The sequence below is a fragment of the Macaca fascicularis genome, chromosome 16, assembly GCF_037993035.2.
Source record: "Macaca fascicularis isolate 582-1 chromosome 16, T2T-MFA8v1.1".
Lineage (NCBI taxonomy): Eukaryota > Metazoa > Chordata > Mammalia > Primates > Cercopithecidae > Macaca > Macaca fascicularis.
This window is the reverse complement of record NC_088390.1, coordinates 49873012-49895605: the sequence shown is the minus strand read 5'-3', so window position 1 is coordinate 49895605 and position 22594 is coordinate 49873012. Positions and strand designations below refer to the sequence as shown.

Genomic DNA, 22594 nt, shown 5'->3' with positions numbered 1-22594 from the left:
GCTGATACAGAAATGCACATCCTAGCAGGGCAGAGCTGCTCATGCCTGTGATCTCAACAGTTTGGGAGGCCGAGGTGGACAGATCACCTGAGTCAGGAGTTCGAGACCAGACTGGCCAGCATGGTGAAACCCATCTCTACTAAAAATACAAAAATTAGCCAGGCACGGTGGCAGGTGCCTGTAATCCCAGCTACTCAGCAGGCTGAAGCAGGAGAATTGCTTGAACCTGGGAGGTGGTGGTTGCAGTGAGCTGAGATCGCACCATTACACTCCAGCCTGGGCGACAAGAGCAAGACTCCATCTCAAAAAATAAAATAAAATAAAATACATAAAAAATTTTAAAAATCACATCCCTGGTTCAAGAACTGAAAGAAGAGAGGTTTAAAGAAGAAGAGGAGAAAAAAGAAGAGCGATCCAGACTCTCCAAGCAACAAGAAGGGCTGGCAGAGATGTTACCAATGCTGGAGTCCCTGGAAGAGGCCATGGGAGTCACCCTGTCACTAGGAGCTTTTCCACACCAGCCAGGCAGCCAAGAGCCAAGCCCTGCTGCTCCCTCCCCCAGGAGGGCCTGGGTCTTAGGGCAGCACTGTTCTCTCCCTTCCACTCAGGCCTCCAGAGCTGCCAGGCTAGGTTCTCCCACATTAACTCCATCCGAGGGTCCCTGAGGCCAGTGGATCCAGGGGCGTCCCTTCCTGCATTGAAGTTTCCACCTTCCCCTCCTAATGCCGCAGCCAGCTCCTTCATGGTCAATTCCTCCAAATCTAAACAATACAGGAGATCCTGGAGCACATCAGCAAAGTCTGGATTCTCTCTCATTAGCAGCAAAAGAAATGCCATAATGAGAGCCTCATCTTTTGCTCAAACTGAAACATCATCAAACTGCATTTCTCAAGACAATGCTCTGTAAATATTATTTATGTATTAATCTCCTACGAGAACAATTTCTATTTTATCCTCTACAAAATTATTGTATTATACTTTGAAAGTAGATTTCATTTATCAATAAAGACTTTCAGTACTCAACTGCAATATTTTTTCTAGAGTTATAGTCCCAACAGTTTTAACTTATAAGCATCATTTTTTGGCGTATGTATTTGTTGAAATATTTGGCCGGGCATGGTGGCTCACACCTGCAATCCCAGCACCTTGGGAAGCCAAGGCGGGCAGATCATAACGTCAGGAGATCAGGACCATCCTGGCTAACACAGCAAAACCCCGTCTCTACTAAAAATACAAAAAAAAAATTAGCCGGGCGTGGGTGGTGGGCGCCTGTAGTTCCAGCTACTCAGGAGGCTGAGGCAGGAGAATGGCATGAACCTGGGAGGCGGAGCTTGCATTGAGCCGAGATAGCACCACTGCACTCCAGCCTGGGCAACAGAGTGAGACTCTGTCTCGAAAAATAAAAAAAGAAAGATTTTAAGCAAAGGGAAATTTATTTTGGGATAAAGTAAAAGGGAATGTTTAAAGAGAAATTTCTATAATATTTAGATTCAAATAGCGGGTATTTTTCAAAAAACAAAATTGATAAATTGCATGGAAATGGTTTTATTTCACTACAAGAGTGATGTAGGGAGAAATTTCTAAGAAATCCCCTGGGACAACATTGGGGAACCCCACATCACTTTTCCCCATCTCCTCTCAAAATCACCAAAAACATTTCTCACTGGAAAACTGAGGAGGCTGTAAGGGACTTCTCTCTCACAAAATTAAACCGAGGTTCCCACAGTTAGTATACTTAGACACCAGTGATGTCCCCTCATTAGGCAGTGAGCACAGATGGGTGTTATCCTGGTGGAAGGGAAGCAGCAAGAGACATTTTGAATAACTGTGGTGGAGGGGAAGTCACATAGATCAATGACAGGGACAGCAGCAGCAGACGTGCTTTGGTTTGGCCAGGTGCAGTGGCTCACACCTCTAATCCCAGCACTTTGGGAAGCTGAAGTAGGTGGATCACCTGAGGTCAGCAGTTCAAGAGCAGCATGGCAAACATGGTGAAACCCTGTCTCTACTAAAAATACAAAAATTAGCTGGGTATGGTGGCAGGCACCTGTAATCCCAGCTACTTGAGAGGCTGAGGCAAGAGAATCGCTTCAACCCGGGCAGCAGAGGTTTCAGTGAGCCTAGATCGTGCCACTGCACTCCAGCCTGGTAGACAAAGCGAGACTCCATCTCAAAAACAAACAAACAAAAAAACAAGTGCTTTGGTTGGAGATAGCAACGAACATTAGAAAGTCCCTGTCTTCATGTTGCTCTCGTTTAAGGAAGGCAAATATAATTAAACAATATAATTAAACACACAACACAGCATGTAAGGAAGTGCCAGTTTTATGGAGAAAAATCAAGAGGGCAGGGAGGGGAGTGACACGTGGGAGAGTGGGGCAATCTTGGCAGGGGTGGTCAGCAAGGCCTCTGTCAGGAGGCAGCACCTGAAGAATGAAGACATGGAGAACTCTGTAGGAAAAGGGGGTGGAACTGACAATAGCCCTGAAGGGGGCACGAGTCTGGTGGGCGTGAGGACCATGCAGAGGCCAGAGTGGCCTGAACTCAGTGAACGATGGCCAGAGTGGGAAGTGAGTAAAGGGTACCAGGGGTCTGAGGATGGAGGGGTTCTCCCCACAATAAGAGTTTCATTTCAATGTAAGAGTTCAGAGGCAGCCTGCAGGGATCATGGTAAAGCAGGGATACAAGCTGGGAGGCTGTGACAGTGATTCGAGGGTGAGAATGGCGACAGTTGGACCAGGGGAGTAGTGGAGGTGGGGATGGAGAGATGCGCTCAAGTCCAGGACCTGTGCTGCAGCCAGAGACCGAGAGACTCACTGAGGCCTGTGAGTACCAGAGAAAAGGGGAGTCAGGATGAGGACAAGGAGTCCACTGTATCTCCCTGAGGGGTGGTGTTCTTTGCTGGAACAAAGAGAGATGGCAAAGGAGGGGCATCTGGATGATCAATTGGAATAAATGTTTGGGAGGAGACTTGGGACCAGGACCTTCTTACACTAGAGTAGAAATACCAAGTGCTCAGATGGACATAGGTGGAGAACTTGGAGGAGCAATCACAGCATCAGCAAGGAACATGGAGGATCATTGGGGGGTGAAGTTACTATTATACGGAAGTCCAAGGCCTGAGCAGATTCCAAGGGGTGAATGAAATGAGTCTGCTAGTGGCCAGAACCCTCCTCAGGTCTCCCAGTAGCCACAATACCACAAAAAGCCTCAAGAGTGACCTCCCCAAGTCTGTTCCTATTAGGGGACTTGAGTTGTGCAGAATCCTCGTAAGACAGCCTCCACTATACACGTGTCTATGCATGTCCACATGCCGTGTATATACATACAGACTGATGAAGATCCCCTCCTTGACCAAGCTCTAGCCAGGCTTCCCTGAGCCCCCTTTTCAACTAGGCCTCCACCTCGGCCTATGAAATCTACAGACTTCAGCAAAAAAGGGTATGGTTCATCCTTCGCCCATATTAAAAGGCTTAAACACATAGTTTGTTTCTTTTTCTTTTTTTTTTTTTGAGATGGACTTTCGCTCTGTCGCCCAGGCTGGTACAGTGGTGTGATCTCGCCTCACTGCAACCTCCGCCTCCCGGGTTAAGCAATTCTCTGCCTCAGCCTCCCGAGTAGATGGAATTACAGGCGCCCACCACCACGCCCAGCTAATTTTTTCTATTTTTGGTAGAGACGGGGTTTCACCATCTTAGCCAGGCTGATCTTGAATTCCTGACCTCGTGATCCACCTGCTTTGGCCTCCCAAAGTGTTGGGATTACAAGCGTGAGCCACCGCACGCGGCCTAAACACACAATTTTTAACTACTCAAAGCTGCATCCATAGGATGACCCCAGACCCCCTAAAGTGTCTGCCTTGGAAAGCTGCCAAAAGAACTCACTGTTCGTTATTGGCAACACCTTACAAGCAGCCCCTGATGTCCCTTTCTTAAAGAGTTAACAACAACGACAACAAAAAACTAAACAATTGTGAATCCTTCCTCTCTCTGGGATGTAATGTCTCCTACACATCAGGAGTGTCCTTCTCAAGAACCTGAAAGCCATTCCTCCAACATGCAATCACCAGGAAGCAAAGGGCCTATCTCCCAGTTCCCGTGGGAGGATAGGACCCTGACTCCCATAACAGTCATCTAATAGGCACTGTCGCCTAACCGTATCTACATTGACCCACCCTTCACAAGTTTCACTTTCCGACTACTGAGTTCCTGCTCATCCCCTTAATACTCCCTTCTCTCCTCCTCTGAAACACCGTCACTTCTGCACAAAGTTCAGTCCTGTTCACGAGGTACCTTCTTCCCTATTACAATAGTACATTGTAAATCTGCTCTTACCACTTTTACTAGTGTCTACCTTTATCTTCTACAGTTAATACACATATACGCACACATATGCATATATATACACACATATACATACACACATACACGTATATATATATACATCTATATGTGCATTCTTAATGAATGTTATGTCTTCTCTAATCCTTTGGAAGATATTATCAGGTATTTATTCGCAGTTTTCCTATTATCTCTGCTTCTTTTCTGTTCCTTTGGTCCCTTGCTTCTGTGTGTGTTTTCTTTCCATCTTTTATGCTAGAGGAAGTCCTCAAGCATCAAGTCCTCGGCTCCCATTCCTACGTGTGTGGTAGGAAGGAAGCTGCTGAGTGGAGCTGTGCGCGCTGGGGCGGCGCCTGTGCCTCTCCGGACTCCGTGTTTCTTCGGGAGTGCTGAGCGGCGGCGCTTTCGCGTCCGCGTTCTCCGGGTCCCAGATGTGTTGCAGGCTGCAGCCCGCGTGGTCGCGGCTCAGGTCCGTGTGGGGCCGGTAGCACTCCAGCCGGTAGCGGGCATTCCTCCGGAACCCGCGGCTAGACTACAGCAGCACGAGGCGTGCTCCCATCTCCGGTGGTCTCCGGCTCCCGCTGCTCCCCTTTCTCCCCGGCCTCGGACGCTGGCGGGCGCGGGCGGCGGGGTGGTGGATGGGAGGCCCGCCCGCCACCGGAGGGAGCGGAAACCGCGGCCGGGCTCCGGGTCAGCGGCGACTAGCGGGCGGCTACCCCGCTCGCCCTAGGCCTCCACGCCCGCCCGCCGGTCCTCAGCGGAGGAGCGCTCGGGTCTTCGCGACTGCGGCCGCCGCACCTACCTCAGCCGGCCGCGGCGAGAGCGGGCGGCGGCGCCGCGCAGGCCTCATTCCGCCTCATTCCGCCTCATTCCGCCTCATTCCGCCTCATTTCGCCTCACGCCACTTCGCTTCCCAGTCGGCGTACGCTTCCGCGGCGGCGGCAGTATAGGCTAGAGGTTCGGCTCAGGCCAGCGGCACTCGTGCCGGCGCCGAGCGCGGCCCTCCCCCGCCGCGGCGCTCCGGAATTTTCTATGATTACGAATTTTTGGCGTTCAACCCTCCATCATCTCAAACGCCCCAGTTACTCCGCCCCCTTCCCCTAGGCCCTGCCCCCAGCCGCAGTGCCCTGCCCCTTCCATCCATCTCCAGCCTCCTCCACGGCCCCGCCCCCTCAGGCAGGTCCGTCTCCCCTCCCACCTCACACCTCCGCCCCGCCCGTCAGCCTTGGCTCCGCCCAACCAGGGGCTCGCAGCCGCAGGCCCCGCCTCCAGCTCGCGGCCCCGCGCGCCGGGTCGGCGTGCGTGCGGCTGGAACCTCAAGCGTTTCTCCCCCGCCCCGGCTTCATCGCCGCCCGCGGCCCAGCTTCGCACTCCTCCTGCGCGAGGGCGGCCAAGGCCTGGCCAGGAGCCGCGCCTCCGCTCGCGCGAGGTAGGGCTCGAGAACCGGCGCGGCGCAGGTCTCCGGAAGCCTCCCGAGACGGGCGAGGGCGCCGGGCCGCGCGTGGGGGCGGGTGGGGCCCGGGAGGAGACTGCGCCCCGGAGGGGAGTGCGAGGCCTGGGTCGACGGTTACGGGCGCCGACTGGCGTCGCGTGGCCTGAACGCCCGGCCTTTCGGTGGAGGGCAGCTTGCCCCTGTGTGTTGCGCCCTTCCGTGGGTCAGACCGGCGGGGAGGTGAGGCGGCGGCAGCAGCAGCAGCAGCAGCCTTCGGCTCCTGGACGCGCTCCCGACGTGGGGCGGGTTGGGGAGTGGGGACTAGAGCGTGACGGCTGGACGTCGCCTTCTCGGCGCGGCAGGTCCCAGGCGACCGGGGTACGAGGCGCAGTGCCGCCCTTGGGAGAGTGGAGACACCTGGACTGAGGGCGCCTGGGTTGGCCCCAGAAAGGCAGGAGGGGAGCAGGGAAGGGATGGCGAGCCCGGGGTGCACCGCCTGTTTCTTTCCTTGTTAGGTGTCGTCCTTGGAGAAGATGGAAGCGGAGAGGCGGCCGGCGCCGGGCTCGCCCTCCGAGGGCCTGTTTGCGGACGGGCACCTGATCTTGTGGACGCTGTGCTCGGTCTTGCTGCCGGTGTTCATCACCTTCTGGTGTAGCCTCCAGCGGTCGCGCCGGCTGCTGCACCGCAGAGACATCTTCCGCAAGAGCAAGCACGGGTGGCGCGACACGGACCTGTTCAGCCAGCCCACCTACTGCTGCGTGTGCGCGCAGCACATTCTGCAGGGCGCTTTCTGCGACTGCTGCGGGCTCCGGGTGGACGAGGGCTGCCTCAAGAAGGCCGACAGGCGCTTCCAGTGCAAGGAGATTATGCTCAAGAATGACACCAAGGTCCTGGACGCCATGCCCCACCACTGGATCAGGGGCAACGTGCCCCTGTGCAGTTACTGTATGGTTTGCAAGCAGCAGTGTGGCTGTCAACCCAAGCTTTGCGATTACAGGTATGGTCTTCGTGGACACTCACTGTCCCAGAATGCGCCCTAGGAGTCAGGATTTCATAGAGTGGTGTAGAGGCCTGCTTTAATCTCTGCTGATGACCTAAACTCGTTTTGAGGAAGCAAGCTAATAAACATCCCTGAGTTTGTGCAAGCGTGGCAGCTTTGCAGTAGTCATTTGCTGAGATGATGCGTCCAGCCTCCACTCCTCAGCCAGCCTGCCCTTTTGGGTAATAAAACTTGGCTCCTAACGTTAATACAGAGGTTTCTAAGTGGTGCTTGCTTCATGGCCACTGTAGATTTTAGTGTTTGTTCCTATCGATTATTTCCTTATTTTAAATAAGGAAAAATGAAATATGGACAAATTAACTTTTCCCTTCAGCCGCAAAACTGGTGGGTCACAGGTTTTGTACTGTGAACATGCAGTGAAAACGTGTCATTCCAAGGCAGCACTTTTATATCTTTTGCTAATATAGTTGTTGGTATCATAGCGAAATATACTCAAAAAGAACACTGAAAGGAATATTCCTTTTGACGCTTGGTCTTTCAGGACATGTTGAATCTTAGATAAGTGACCTTGATTAAGCCAAGAATATTTTAATGTATTTTATATACACACTAGACAACACATTTTTGTCCTTAAATATTGTCTGAAAATAGGTGAAGATGTCCTTTGCTGATGTTGGAAATTAGTAAATGAGAATGCTGCTTTGCAAATGATCTCTTCTAACTCAGTTCACAGTTGAGAAAATTAAAGCCCGTTAGGTCCACTCTGGTAAAATAGGACTGGCCTCCAGGATTTCCAGCTCCGGACTAGCACCTAGCCTCCTTTGAGCCTTAAGTCTGGCATCATCATTGTAATGAGTTTTATTTCTGACAAGTAGAAAGGCCCATAAACATGCTTAAGAAATGAAATAGGCAGTAAATAGGAAGCTACTTTTTAATTTTTTTAATTTTTTTTGCGGAAATTATTTGATTAGCATGAACGCTTTTATAATGTCAGTACCTGTTTTTAAGTCTTATTTTAAATAATTTTACAGATTATCAAAGAGGCTTAAGAATAAATTTTCAAAATAATATATTCTAGCCAACTACAAAGTTTTGTAACCATGCATTTTTATTTGGTGTTTTTAAAAATTAAATGCTGTACTTCTGGCATCAGTGAGAGCCAAGTTAGCAGGGACCTTAAATAAATTTCATAATGAATTGAGTATTGTTCTATTTCCTTCCCTTCTCTGGTATAGCCTCCAGCAGTCTGTGTCTGTGCAGAATTATATTAAAAATGGTTTCCATAAATAACGGTATTTCAAATACTCTTGAACACATAATCATAGTGCTTCTGATCCTCCACCCAAATGATCTTTCTAAAAATGCAAATCTGATCAAGTCCCTGCTCTGCCTAAAACCCTTTAAATTGCTCCCCATCATGTAAGCTGATTGTTTTACAGTGTAAACCCCTAAGTGCTTATTCACAGGGTACATAAGGACCTAGTACTCTCTGGCCTCTGTCTTTCCAGTTTTATCTAACACCACCTTCATTAAACTTTATGCACCAGCAACACCAAGCTTCTTGTAATTTCCTTAAATGTCAGGCATTTTCTGACATTTCTGCCCCTTTGCTCAAAGCTTTCCCCTCTTAATATTCTTCTGGCTAGCTTCTAGGCACCCTTAAAGACCCATCCCCTGTCCTTGTCCTTCAGGAACTCTTGCCTGATCTACTCACCTTCCCTCCTCCCCCAATTTTTCCTTTTTGGTGATAACATAATATCCTATATCTCAGTGGTTCTCAAAGTAAGGTCCCTAGACCAGCAGCATCAGCATCTCTTCAAAATCTGTTAGAAATGCAAATTCTAGGGTTGCTAGGTTTAGCAAATAAAAATAAAACATTTCAGTATTTGGAGCATAAAAAGTATTTGTTGTTTCTCTGAAATTCAAATTTAACTAGGCATTGTCTTTTTTTTTTTTTTTTTTTTTCCTGGTAATCCTAGCTCAACCCCAGAGCTACTAAATCAGAAACTTGGGCTGGACATCAGCAGGCTTGGTTTTAACAGGCCCTACAGGTCCTAAAGATGGAGAACCACTGCTATATTTACATATCTTTAAAAACATGCACCTCTGTGTCTTAATTTTGTGTCCTCCCTTTGAGCACACTGAGTCTTTGTGATAATAAATTTTCTTTTCCTCATTAGTGCATTTTTACAGAGTACCCCTTACCCCATAATAGAAATTGTCTCTGTGTAATTTAGGAGATATTTATTATTCCCAGGAGAAGAGACCACAGTGTCCTAAAGTTGTACATATTCTACAATGTTCTGAACTGATTTATGTTGGCCAGTAATTTTATAAAGCATTACAGTCTCCTGTGACCTTCTGTAGGAATGAGATACTTTGGAACGAGAAACAAAATAAATAGCTACTTAGAACCTTTAAACACAGACCAGACAGTCCTTTGCTGAATTTTAAGCCCTGAGGAGGGCTCCTTCCCTGTCCGCATCTCATTCTTAGGGAAGTGAGTGAACTCTGCAGACAAGTTAGCATTTCAAAGGACACTAATGAGAGATGATGACTGAGTTTAAAGCCTGCAGAATAAGTGAGAAAGGCCCTTTAATTTATACTCATTCAGTCATTATACTTACTGAGCATCTATTTTTGTACTAGACACTGTGCTAGAGTCTACTTTGTAGATTTTTTCTTTTTGTGTGTTCCTGTTTCTACCTCCAACCACTACAATGTATTTCTGCACCTGGTATCTTATTTCGCTATTCTTCTTTTTCTTTTTCTTGTCTCTCCTCTGACTAAAATAGGGAATTAGGTTATATTTCTACATATTCAATATATTTATTAAATGAACCTTTGTTTCTTGTAGTGTTCTATCTCATTAAGAGAAAAATAAATTGCTTTTTAATTTATAGGACTTTTTATTCATTACATCCACCCCACGCCCCACACACAATTACTGTGATTAGTAAAACAAAGCTGCCGACTCTCAGAAGGCAATTACATTGGCCTCAATGTAATTAGTCTCAGCTTTGATCATAAATTTTGTTTCTATATTCTATTGGCATATGTTTATTCATTTCATTATTTATCTGAAACAGTGAAAGATACCAAATCATCTTCTAGAGCAGAGGTGGGCAAACTTACTGTAAAGAGCCAAAATAATTTTCAGCTTTCCAAACCATTTTGTCTGTCATAATTACTTAACTCTGCCATAGTTGCAGTGCAAAACCAGCCATGGACAATACATGAATGAATGAGCTTACCTGTGTTCCAGTAAAACTTCATTCACAAAATCAGATGGCAGACATATTTGCAGTTTGCAGAACCCTGTTCTAGTGAATCTCATAAATGACCATCTCAACTTTATGTATAATTCAGCTGCCTCCTTCAGCACACTAAAGAAGAGAGGTATTGTGAACAGGTAATTTTTTTAGAGAAAATAAGCCTTGTGAAACCTTTTTTCCCCCCAATAAAGCAGTCATACTCTTGCACAAGAACGGCATATAAATTCATGAGCCATTCTGTATTTTCATATGAAGTAACTTTCTAGAGTAATGTTCTGTATCTTGATAAGGGTTTTAGTTACATATGTTCATTTATCAAAACTCAGGAGGTATATACCTACATTTCATTGTAAATTTTACATCAAAAGGAAAAAACAAATCATGAATTGTAAGTAGTGATAAGCCTATTTGCTGATGTATTTGGGAAGTATTCTGATGTCTTCAGGTTACTTGGAAATGTACTAAAAATAAGATGGATTAACGGATGGATAGAAATGTGACAAAGCAATTACAGAAAGATGTTAATGGTAGAATGTAGGTGGTAGGCATACCTGTAAAAAATATTTTTAAGTAAAATATTTTAAAAAGTAAACTATTCTTCTAGAATATATTTGCTGAAATATTGAAGGGTGAGATCTCATACTGTCTGCAGTTTACTTTCAAATGATTCAGCAAAATATGAGCTTATATGGAAAAAGAATATTGTGGAAGAAAATGTTCATTAAGAATCAGCATGAAGGATGGGCTTAGGGTATTCATTTTGCTATCCTTTTGACTTCTCTGAAACTTTGAAATTTTTCAAAAGAAAAAGAAAAAAGATCATAAGCTGTTACCCAGTGACATGATGCTAAAGCTGAATTATCAACACATGTTAGTAATGTCTTATCTTCCCAGTGAGTTTGAAATCTAGGTTGTTAAATACTAATTACAACATATGTAAAGATAATAGGCTTCAGGTTTGAATATGGTATTTCTAAAGAAGAATGTAATACTGAGTAGTAAGTGTTTTATTTTATTTTGTTTTTTGAGACAGGGTCTTGTTGTATATTGCCCAGGCTGGAAGACAGTGGCATGATTATGGCTCACTGCAGCCTCAGCCTCCCAGGTTCAAGCAATCCTCCCACCTCAGCCTTCCAAGTACCTGGGACTACAGACATGCAACACCATGCCTGACAATTTTTTTTCTTTTTTGTAAAGATGGGAATATCACCCTGTTGCCCAGGCTGGTCTCAAATTCCTGGGCTCAAGCAATCCTCCCATCTTGGCCTCCCAAAGTGCTGGGATTACAGGCATAAGCCACCATGCCTGGCCCTATTAAGCATTTTAGCTATACCTTTATGGAGCAAAGGCTTATGATAGCTATTATATTGGTTAAAATAATCTTTTCTGGGCTGGGTGAAGTGGCTCATGCCCGTAATCCCAGCACTTTGGGAAGCCAAGGCGGGCGGAGTTCAAGACCAGCCTGACCAATATGGAGAAACCCCATCTCTACTAAAAATACAAAATTAGCCAAGTGTGGTGGCACATGCCTGTAATCCCAGCTACTCGGGAGGCTGAGGCAGGAGAATCTCTTGAACCCAGGAGGCGGAGGTTGCCGTGAGCCGAGATCACAGCATTGCCCTCCAGCCTGGGCAACAAGAATGAAACTCCGTCTCAAAAAATAATAATTATTATTATTCTGAAATTTATGAGAATTTAGTAAATGATAAATGTTCTGTCACAAATTATTGGGGATAGAAAAGATGGTTTTATGAATCGTGTTAGGACAAGTGCTCTTTGGGGGAGGGGAGAAGGTTAACCCTTCATAATATACCAGATTAATTACGGGTAGATTAATGCAGTGGTTTGTTTTTTGTTTTTGTTTTTGTTTTTTTGAGACAGTCTCACTCTATTGCTCAGGTTGGAGTGCAGTGACACGATCTCGGCTCACGGCTACCTCTACCTCCCTGGCTCAAGTGATTCACCTACCTCAGCCTCCCAAGTAGCTGGGATTACAGGTGTGCACCACCATGCCTCGCTAATTTTTTTAATATTTTCAGTAGAGACAGGGTTTCACCACGTTACTCAGGCTGCTCTAAAACTTCTGACCTTAAGTGATCCACCCGCCTCGGCCTCCCAAATGCTGGGATTACAGGCATGAGCCACTGTGTCCAGCCAATACAGGGGTTATTAACATGGTGGTTCATAAAGTTCTGGAAAAGCCTGACACTTTCATGAGATTCTGAATGGAATCTATAACCCCAGAAGGTTAAGAAGCACTGAATTAAAGGTGTAACTATGAAAACTGAAGTGTGGGGGTAAAAAATAACTATCGGTGAATATCTAGGAAATGGTAAAGGACTTTAAAGCATAACAGCATTTAACCAGGTGCCTGTAGCCTAGCTACTCAGGAGACTGAGGCAGGATCACTTGAGCCCAGGAGTTCAGGCCAGTGTGAGCAACATAGTGAGACAGTGTCTCTTGAAAAAAAAATTTTCACGGGACTCAGTGGCTCACACCTGTAATCCCAGCACTCTGGGAGGCCGAGGCAGACTGATGAGGTCAGGAGTTTTTGAGACCAGCCTGACCGATATGGTAAAACCCCATCTCTACTAAAAATACAAAAATTAGCCGGGCATGGTGGCACGCACCTGTAGTCCCAGCTGCTCGGGAGGCTGAGGCAGGAGAATCACTTGAACCCGGTAGGTGGAAGTTGCAGTGAGCCGAGATTGCACCACTGCACTCCAGGCCTGGGCGACAGAGCGAGACTCCATCTCAAAAAAAAAAAAAATTGTTTTTAAGTGAAACACCATTTAAGCCAACTACAAACGGAAATATATATGTGTATATATATATATTTTTAAAACTTAAGTAGATTAAAAAGAAAATTTTAAAGAAAACTGAAGCATGTTTGCAATAAATATGCCAGAAAAGAGGTTGATATTCTAGATAAATAAAAGTACATGCAATTATTAAAACCTAGTGAAAAATGAATATAGAACATGAATGAATTCACAAAAGGGGACTGAAAAACTCAGTTTTACCTAGTAATCAAAGACTTCCAGATTAAAACAATAGGATACCTTTTTCTATCAAATTATCAAAGAAAAATTAAGTACTAATGAGCAGTATTAGTAAGTGTTACATGTGATGGGCACTTTCATGCAGTCGTAACAAGCATATTGGACGAACATCCAGAACCTTAGGAAAATGCATGCCCTTTGATTCAGTAACTTCCAAGATTGCAAGGAAATAATCTCATTCATTTACCCATGTTATTTATATTTTCAAAAATAAACTAAATACCTTTTTTTAAAAAACAGAAAGGGGGTCAGGTTTTTTTTGTTTTGTTTTGTTTTGTTTTGTTTTGTTTTTTGAGATGGAATCTCACTCTGATGCCCAGGCTGGAGTGCAGTAGCACAGTCTCAGCTCACTGCAACCTCCCTTTCCCAGGTTCAAGTGATCCTCCTACCTCAGCCTCCCTAGTAGCTGGGACTACAGGCACACGTTACCACGCCAAGCTAATTTTTGTTTATTTTTCTTGTTTTTTGAGACGGGGTCAAATAAATTATATTATATTCACATGATGTAATAATATACATTTTTTACAAACCATATTTTAAAAAAAAGAATGCTATACAAAAAAGTTTTATGATACAGTGTAGAAATGCATTATCCAGATATATATACATCATACTTCTAACCTGAAAAACAAACGTATACACTATAAAACTGAGAATACATAAGTCAAAAAGTTAAGAGTGACTCTCTCTGGATGATTTTTATTTTATGCCTTTTTGTATTTCTAAGTTTTTATAAGCTAATATTATTTTAAATAATTTTTTAAATTTATATAAGTATTTCATGTATATATTCTGGTTTTTAGGATCTCAAGCAATACATACAAACAAAAATGTAGGCGAAAAAGTTAATATTTTTCCCATGCCTCAATCCTACTTTTCTTCCCAGAGGAAACCATTATGAAATAATTCAGTGGTTATCCTTTCTGATTGCTTTTGATGGTGATATACTATTTTTAAGTTATGGTAGACCAATAAATAGAGATATTATGCTTCAGCCACATAACCAGTCTACTATAGTTTCTCAAGTTGAGTTTAAAATTAACAAATGTGATAATGCAAATTATTTTCATTTTCTCTGTAACAGATTATACAGAGAACTCTTTCTTTTAGCAGTAAATAGGACTCCAGAAAACAGCGCTAAGTACTTGACAAATCTGAATATCCAAAAGGAAAAAACAGCTTAAAATAGAAGGTCAACAGTGGACCTCTGGGTGAAAGAATGTTTATCCTCTTTTTTTTTTTTTTTGTATTCATTTAATTATAACCATTATTTTCTGGTGGCCTTCTTTATCTCTTCAGTCAGATCTGCCTTACCTGTGAGTGGATTAAATACTTAGCAAATTAATAATAGAAACCCAGGACCTTTACCAGCTCTGTTCTCTGCTTGTTTTACCAATTGGGTCCAAACATAGTTGCAAATCTGAATGCACATGTTCTTATGTCTATTTCAAAAGCAAGCATATGAATTATTTTCGTATTGACTGACAAAAAGAAACGCACTGTTGTACTTATATTTACAGGTTAAGAGATTTTCAAGTTGGTCCCTGAGGAACTCTTCAAGGGTCCATGTCAGTGGGGCATTTAAACAGCAAGGGCTTCAGGCCTCATGAACCTGCATTTCAGCCAAAGCACAAATATATATAAAACTATCATTTTAGATCAGCTTTTGTTTATGTGGATCACATCCATTGATATTTATCATGTCATAAATTAAAACTGATAAATTTTTAAAATATTTTTAAAATAATAGTAACAAATTATTTTTATGAAAATTTAGTGAAGAGAGTTACATTGTTTTAAATTTTTGTACGTTTCTTTCACTTACAATTCAGCTAGATTATGATATTTGCTTCTGTTGTCATAGCACATGTCATAAAGCTTCTGGAAAACTCCACTGTACAGTTTTGAAAGGATGAAGGTGAAATAACTCTTTAGTGTTATTACTAAAACTTTAACCTCACAGATGCCCTGAATGGATCTTGGGGCCCCCAAGCCGCATCTTAAGAAATGCTGTTAGGCCAGGCACAGTGGCTCACGCCAGCAATCCCAGCACTTTGGGAGGTCGAGGTGGGTGAATCATTTGAGGTCTGGAATTCGAGACCAGCCTGGTCAACATAGTGAAACCCCATCTCTACTAAGAAGACAAAAATTACCCGGGCGGTAGTGGCACACATCTGTAATCCCAGCTACTTGGGAGACTGTCAGAAGAATCACTTGAGCCTGGGAGACGGAGGTTGCAGTGAGCTGAGATCATACCACTGCACTCCAGGCTGGGCAACAGAGTGAGACCCTTTCTCAAAAAAAAAAAAAATGCTATTAGGTTAAACTGCCAAATATGTTCAAACCTTATTGCTCCATTTCACTGTGCAGATAGATCTCTTTTATTTGCCAAATGTTATGGTAAGTAAGAGTGATAAAATTACTGTTATTTTTTAACAAAAATGATGGTTTTGTGGGTTATCATTGAGATTATGGTTTAAAATTAGTTAACGCTTGTTTCTTCCTTCCCTCAGGTGCATTTGGTGCCAGAAGACAGTACATGATGAGTGCATGAAAAATAGTTTAAAGAATGAAAAGTGTGATTTTGGAGAATTCAAAAACCTAATCATTCCACCAAGTTATTTAACCTCCATTAATCAGATGCGTAAAGACAAAAAAACAGATTATGAAGTGGTAATTAGAGTTTATTTCTCTTATATGATTGATTTTTTAAAAGCTGCTTAAGTCATTGTTTGAGATGGTTAAGACAGTATGTAAGAATTGGTACCAGGAATAAAATAAATTTAAATAACAGATCAAGACTAAGGAGGGAAATAAAATGGCCATTATGGTAAGCCATAAAACCCTACCTAGTTCCTAGAGATGGGTCAAAAATTTTGGCTCTTGAGTTCTTTCATGTCTAAAAGGAAGTTGGAAATGTTATATTGATGGTTTCTAAATCACTGCCTGCATCTGAATGACTTAGGGAGCTTTTTAAAAATACAGATTTCTGAGTAGTACTTTCATTACCATATTTGATTTAGTAGGTATAGGGTAAGTCCAGGAATTCATCTTTTTTTTTTTTTAAGGTCCTCAGAAGATTCTGATGAACAGTCAGTTTTGGGATTCATGATTATTGTCAGTGAAAAGAAAATAGATTTTCCTCACACCTTGTTCTAAAAATATTTTTCTATTTTGAACTTTATACAGGGTCCCTAGAGATAAGTTTACATTGCACATTAAATGCTCCCACAAGTAATGGTGAACATTAAACCTGTTGACAACAGTTTATAGTATGTAGATATGTGTATGAAATTGATGTAGCTTACTGAATCAGTCTTTATGTAGCTCTTAAGGAAACATTATAAAAATTTATAGGCCGGGCGCGGTGGCTCACGCCTGTAATCCCAGCACTTTGGGAGGCCGAGGCGGGCGGATCACAAGGTCAGGAGATCGAGACCACGGTGAAACCCCGTCTCTACTAAAAATACAAAAAAAAAAATTAGCCGGGCGCGGTTGTGGGCGCCTGTAGTCCCAGCTACTCGGGAGGCTGAGGCAGGAGAATGGCGTGAACCCGGGAGGCGGAGCTTGCAGTGAGCCGAGATCGCGCCACTGCACTCCAGCCTGGGCGACAGAGCGAGACTCCGTCTCAAAAAAAAAAAAAAAAAAAAAAAAAAATTTATAGATTTATTTTCTAATTGGATATACCAAAATAATTAAACTATTTTATTTTAAAATCGTACCTTTTTCAAATTAAGATCTTATGTCTTACATGTCACCTTTATCAATATTTCTGCAAGGAAAGGGACATTTTAAATTTTTCAAACAATATTGTTTTGACACTTTTTTTAAATGTACAATCTCTTATTTATCTGAGTTCAACCTGAGATCACAAGAGAGGAGAATCTCTTAAGTCAAACCACAGAATAACTTCATTAATGGTTACATCTACAAGGAGAGGGGAAGAAGAAATGGTTACATTGTGAAAAGTATTAATTTCATTTGACTTTGAGCTATTGGAAGTCCAGATTTTTTAATCTGAGTGCCCCATTTTAAAAAAAGAAATAAAACCTTGCAAAATACGCTAGAATACATCCAGTAAAGGAAAATCAAGGTAAAAGATCAGAGAAAAAAATCAGTGTCTATTCTGTGAATGGTTGAAAGTTATAGAAGGACAGATTTTCAGCTCAGTTAAAGTCCAAACTTTCTAATAATTTGATGTAGCAGAGTAATGGGCTGCAAAGTGAGTTCCTTATGTGAGTGTCTGAGCATATGCTGGATGACTTATCTAGAATAATGTAGAAGAGAATTAAACATTGAAAGGGAGCTTAAATTAGTTAGTTTCTGAGGTTCCCTTCCATTCTTAGAATTCTTTGATTTTTATATTGAATTGAGAGAACTGGTATAGTTGTTTTTATTTCAGCAGATTATAGCACCATTGTTCTCAAGGCATGGAAAATGTGTTTTTCATCTTTGAGATTCTAAACCCTTTTCACTCATGGCAATTTCTTTTAGCTAGCCTCTAAGCTTGGAAAGCAATGGACGCCATTAATAATCCTGGCCAACTCTCGTAGTGGAACTAATATGGGAGAAGGACTGTTGGGAGAATTTAGGATCTTGTTGAATCCAGTCCAGGTAACTAAAGAAAAAAACTTCCTTTCTTTATTAATGTTTTAATTTTCCCTAAAATGGAATGGTTATTAATGCTTTAAGTCACTAACCACCTGATCATAGAAAAGAATAATAATTATGAAAAGATCAGCCATTTAAATATGTGGAGAAACAGGAACTCTTGTGGTGGGAATATAAAATGGTGCAACCTCTTTAGAAGACATCTTGGCTGTTTCTTAAAAAGTTAAACATAAATTTATTATATCTTCTAGCAATTCCTCTACTAGGAATCTACCCAAGTTAAGTGAAAACATATTTCTCACAAAGATTTGCATGAAAATGTTCACAGCAGCATTATTCATGATAGCCAAAAACCATGAACAGCCTAGCTGTTCATGAGCTGATGAGCTGATAAACAGAATGTAGTGAGGCCATACAATGGAATACCATGAAATGACAAAAAGGAACAAACTACTGATACGTACATATTACAATAAATGAACCTCAAAAACATAGAGAAGGCAGATACAAGGGACCTTATATTGTATGACTCCATTTATCTGACTTGTCTAGAAAAGGCAAGTCTGTAGAGGTAGAGAATAGATTATTGGTTGCCTGAGGCTAGGGCTGGAAATGGAGAGTGACTGCAATTGGACATTGAGGGATCTTATTAAAGCAACAAAAATGTTCTAAACTGCATGATGGTGTTGGTTGTGCAATTCAGTGAACTTAATAAAAATTATTGGCTTGTTCACTTCAAATGGGTGAATCTTATATGTAAATTATACCTCAGTTTTAAAAATAAAGGGATCATTAAAATTGAATGTACAACTAGCGACTTTTACTTTGAAAAATTAACCAAAAAACAAAAAAAATTTAAAAAAGGAAAATTAAATAACCTATTGTGTAACAATTAGAAATGCAATGATTTTGTCCTTCCAATTTGTATTTTTTACACTTTCAATATCATACAGCTTAAGAAAATTTTTAAAAATACAGAGAAAATCATTTGCAATTTCTCCATACGAATACATCAGTTTTCTTTGTTCTTGTTTTTTCCATTAATTATCTATGCATTTACTTTACATGTTAACAGTACTGTAACAATAAGCTAGATACAAATTTGCATTCTGAATTTTTTAACTTTAATGGTATAAATATTTTTCCTTGTTTCAACGTTGTCCTCATAATTACATATTTAATGACTAAAATAATTTAATGACTAAAATAATTGAATATCCACTCTCCTACTGTTGAAGGGTAACAGTGTCTCTATGATTGTGTTATAAATAATGCCACAGTGAATATTTTTATACATATTTTTAGGCATTTTTGTCTTTCGAAATATTTTTCTAGGGTCATTGACAGAGTTATGGATTATCAAAGTTACTTGCATTTTTATGTCATTTTCTATGTATTGCAAAATTGCTTTCTAGAAATTTGTACTAACTTACACTGGTGATTTTTTTTTTAAGCCAGTATAAGATATGAAATACTAGTTAAAGGTGAACTTAGCACATTGTGGTTTATGTGAACAGGAAGGAGGCAATGTGGTGTAATAGATAAACTATAACTTTGATTTTTTTTTTTTTTTTTTTTTTGAGACAGAGTCTTGCTCTGTCGCCCAAGCTGGAGTGCAGGGGCATGATCTTGGCTCACTACAACCTCTGCCTCCCAGGTTCAAGTGATTTTCCTACCTCAGCCTCCCAAGTAGCTAGGATCACAAGCACACAGCACCACACTGGCTAATTTTTGTATTTTAATAGAGACAGGATTTCGCCATGTTGGCCAGGCTGGTCTCGAACTCCTGACGTCAAGTGATCCAGCTGCCTTGCCCTTCCAAAGGGCTGGGATTATGGGCGTGAGTTACCACGCCTACCCTTGTATTTCAGCACTTAATTACCTGGAGAGTCACAGGCAAGGAATTTAACCTTCCTGCACCTCAATTTCCAGCCCAATAGAATGAGGCTAACTCTTGCTTTGTAGAGTCAGTGTAGGGGTGAGCTACAATGAATATAAAGAGTCTGGCACAGTGTCTGGCATATTGTTCAGTACATAGTAGCCAGTAATGTTATTTAACTATATCTCTACTCATCTAGAGAGAAATCATCCTTACAGATGAAGGAAAATGTTGGATAAAAATAATTTTTCTTTTTCTTTTGTTTCTAGGTTTTTGATGTAACTAAAACTCCTCCTATCAAAGCCCTACAACTCTGTACTCTTCTTCCATATTATTCAGCTCGAGTACTTGTTTGTGGAGGGGATGGGACTGTAGGGTGGGTCCTGGATGCAGTTGATGACATGAAAATTAAGGTATTAGTCTTTAAGAACTACTACAGAAGGACTTCTAAGATAAATATACTATGCATATATATATATGGGTTTTTTGTTTGTTTGTTTTTTTGAGATACAGTCTCGCACTGTCACCCAGGCTGGAGTGCAGTGGCGCAAACACAGCTAACTGCAACCTCCGTCTCTCAGGTTCAAGCCATCCTCCCACCTCAGCCTACAAAGTTGCTGGGACTATAAGTGTGCGCTACCATGCCTGGCTACTTTTTGTGTTTTTTGTAGAGACAGGGTTTCACCATGTTGCCTGGGCTGCTGTCAAACTCCTGGGCTCAAGCAATCCTCCCACCTTGGCCTCCCTAAGTGCTGAGATTACAGGGGTGAGCCACCATGCCCAACCTAATATGGAATATTTTTACTTTATATTTTTTATTATGCAGATAAATATTAGACATTGCCAGCTCCAAATAGTTAAAAATGAGATGTTTTGATTAAGCAATTAGCACAAGCTTTAGCAAAACAACATACAGTTGTTATATTTGTATTCTTACTGTTTTGGTCTTAATAAATTTTGTAAAGTATTATTACCCAGCAAATAGTCTGCAGAGAAAAATCTAAAACGTATCTTCCATATTCTAGGGACAAGAAAAGTACATTCCACAAGTTGCAGTCTTGCCTCTGGGAACAGGCAACGATCTATCCAATACATTGGGTTGGGGTACAGGTTATGCTGGAGAAATTCCAGTTGCACAGGTTTTGCGAAATGTAATGGAAGCAGATGGAATTAAACTAGATCGGTAAGTTACATTTCCCCAAAAAGTAGATTTCTTGAGATTTAGCCATCATTGTTTGGTTTACAAATGAAGACTTGTGTAGGTGAAATGTGCCATGTAATTTAAATGTGAAAGACGATACTCGTTGTACTTATACATAGATACTGGTGTTTTGTTTTATTATGTAAGAGCCAAAGTAATAAGTTACACTGAGTACTTATCCCTAAATTTGCATGCTTATATACATGTGGTTACTTTTTTAGATGGTATTTTAATAGAAAACCTTCATTTATCCAAACATCCAGAGTACAGGGTTTATTCTAAAAAGTGTTTTTTTTAACTTCTGTTTTTTAGATGGAAAGTTCAAGTAACAAATAAAGGATACTACAACTTAAGAAAACCCAAGGTATGTTGTTAGTGCCTCAGTTGCAAGTAGTTTCAGCTTCATTGCACAAGATACGGCACTCTGTGGTGGGATACAGAGACCTGGTGCTTATCTCAAGGGAGCTGGCTATGGAGCAGAACAGAAACTTACATGCTTACCTCACAAGCTGGACTGTAAATGTGTTACGGGAGTGCACCTGTTCTGCCTAGCTGATGTGGCTGAGAAGATTCAGAGGAAGTGATATGGGAATTGGTCCTTAAAAAAGCGAAGGACTTTCCAGGCAGAGAGTGCAAAGCATGGTTAGCAAGTAGCAAATAATACAGAGAGAGCAGATCTGTATTTTTAAAAGATACTCTGGAGATAATGTGAAAATAGCTTAGAAGCCTGTACTAGGCAGAATCAGGATGAGGACAATGCAAAGACATTTTAGAGGTAGAATTAATCAGTACTTAACAACTGATTAGTATAAAGGGAAGAGAGAAAATACATATTACTACTAGATTTCTAGTTTTTATAACTGGATATATGGAAATGACTATAAGAAAAATACCAAAAATACCAAGTTTCAGGTTTGGGTAGGAAGAAAATGAGATAGAATTGAGCATATCAATCTAAAAGTCTTTGAAGTGTTGAACAAGAAGTTGGAAGTTTAGGCTTATTGCTCAGGAATAAAGACAGAGCTAGAGATGCAGATTGAGGAATCTAGACTGGGTTAGAAAGTAAAATAAACTGTGGTGGGAGCGGGGGAGTAGCCCAAGTTGTGGGATTCATGCCCGTAGTTATCAGCCTTTGAACTGAAACTTTATTTCTGATAATTGTTTAAATGCTGAGAATATGGGGAGTGAGAAGGGAAAAGAGGGTCAAGAACTACATCTTTTTTTTTTCTTTCTTTTATTTTGGAGACAAGGTCTCGGTCTGTCACTCAAGCTGGAGTGCGGTATTGTGATGACAGCTCACTGCAGCCTCGACCTCTGGGACCAAGCGATCCTCCCACCTCAGCCTCCCAAGTAGCTGGGACCACCAGCATGTGCCACCATGCCCAGATAGTTTTTATTTTTGTATCTGTTTTGTAGAGAGAGGGTCTCCCTATATTGTCCAGGCTGATCTCGAACTCCTAGGCTCAAGCAGTCCTCCCTCCTCAGCCTTCTGAAGTATTGGGATCAGGCATGAGCCACTGTGTCCAGCCACAAACTACATCTTGAAAATAGGTACATTTAGGTGACACAGATTAAGAGAGGCCACTAAGGGAAACTAAAGAGTGTAGTAAGTAAATAAGGAGAAAACAGAGAAAGAGGATTACAGTAGGTGGGTGATAAACAGCCAAATTAAAGCAGACTTTAAAGAAGAGCATTTGGGGAACTCATGCATGTTTCTTTGCTTCTCTCTCTCCTTGCCACTAAAATCCCTCTAAAATGGGGATACAGATCTTGTATAGATCTTTGAGAAGGCAC

General features: G+C 41.9%; 2 protein-coding genes across 30 annotated transcripts in view; one reads left to right on the top strand and one right to left on the bottom strand.

Annotated features, from left to right (window-relative positions):
* The window catches only part of C16H17orf67 (chromosome 16 C17orf67 homolog), an 89717-nt gene extending 84293 nt beyond the window's left edge, over positions 1–5424 (bottom strand). For 16 of the 27 annotated variants that reach the window (XR_012425613.1, XR_012425615.1, XR_012425612.1 and 13 more), the window contains exon 1: positions 5143–5424. The gene's annotated coding sequence lies outside the window, so the exon portion shown is untranslated. Of the gene's footprint in view, positions 1–4174 lie in introns of all 27 variants that reach the window. The other 11 variants (XR_012425614.1, XR_012425616.1, XM_074019254.1 and 8 more) reach the window with 5 other exon arrangements.
* A 193-nt stretch (positions 5425–5617) lies between these two features.
* DGKE (diacylglycerol kinase epsilon) overlaps positions 5618–22594 on the top strand; it is a 31444-nt gene continuing 14467 nt past the window's right edge. For all 3 annotated transcript variants that reach the window (XM_005583797.5, XM_015438328.4, XM_074019250.1), the window contains exons 1-7: positions 5618–5769; positions 6288–6769; positions 15623–15782; positions 17604–17723; positions 19869–20012; positions 20625–20782; positions 21113–21164. In XM_005583797.5, coding sequence (XP_005583854.1) covers positions 6306–6769; positions 15623–15782; positions 17604–17723; positions 19869–20012; positions 20625–20782; positions 21113–21164 — 1098 coding nt within the window. In that variant the 5' untranslated portion in view covers positions 5618–5769; positions 6288–6305. The remainder of the gene's footprint in view (positions 5770–6287; positions 6770–15622; positions 15783–17603; positions 17724–19868; positions 20013–20624; positions 20783–21112; positions 21165–22594) is intronic.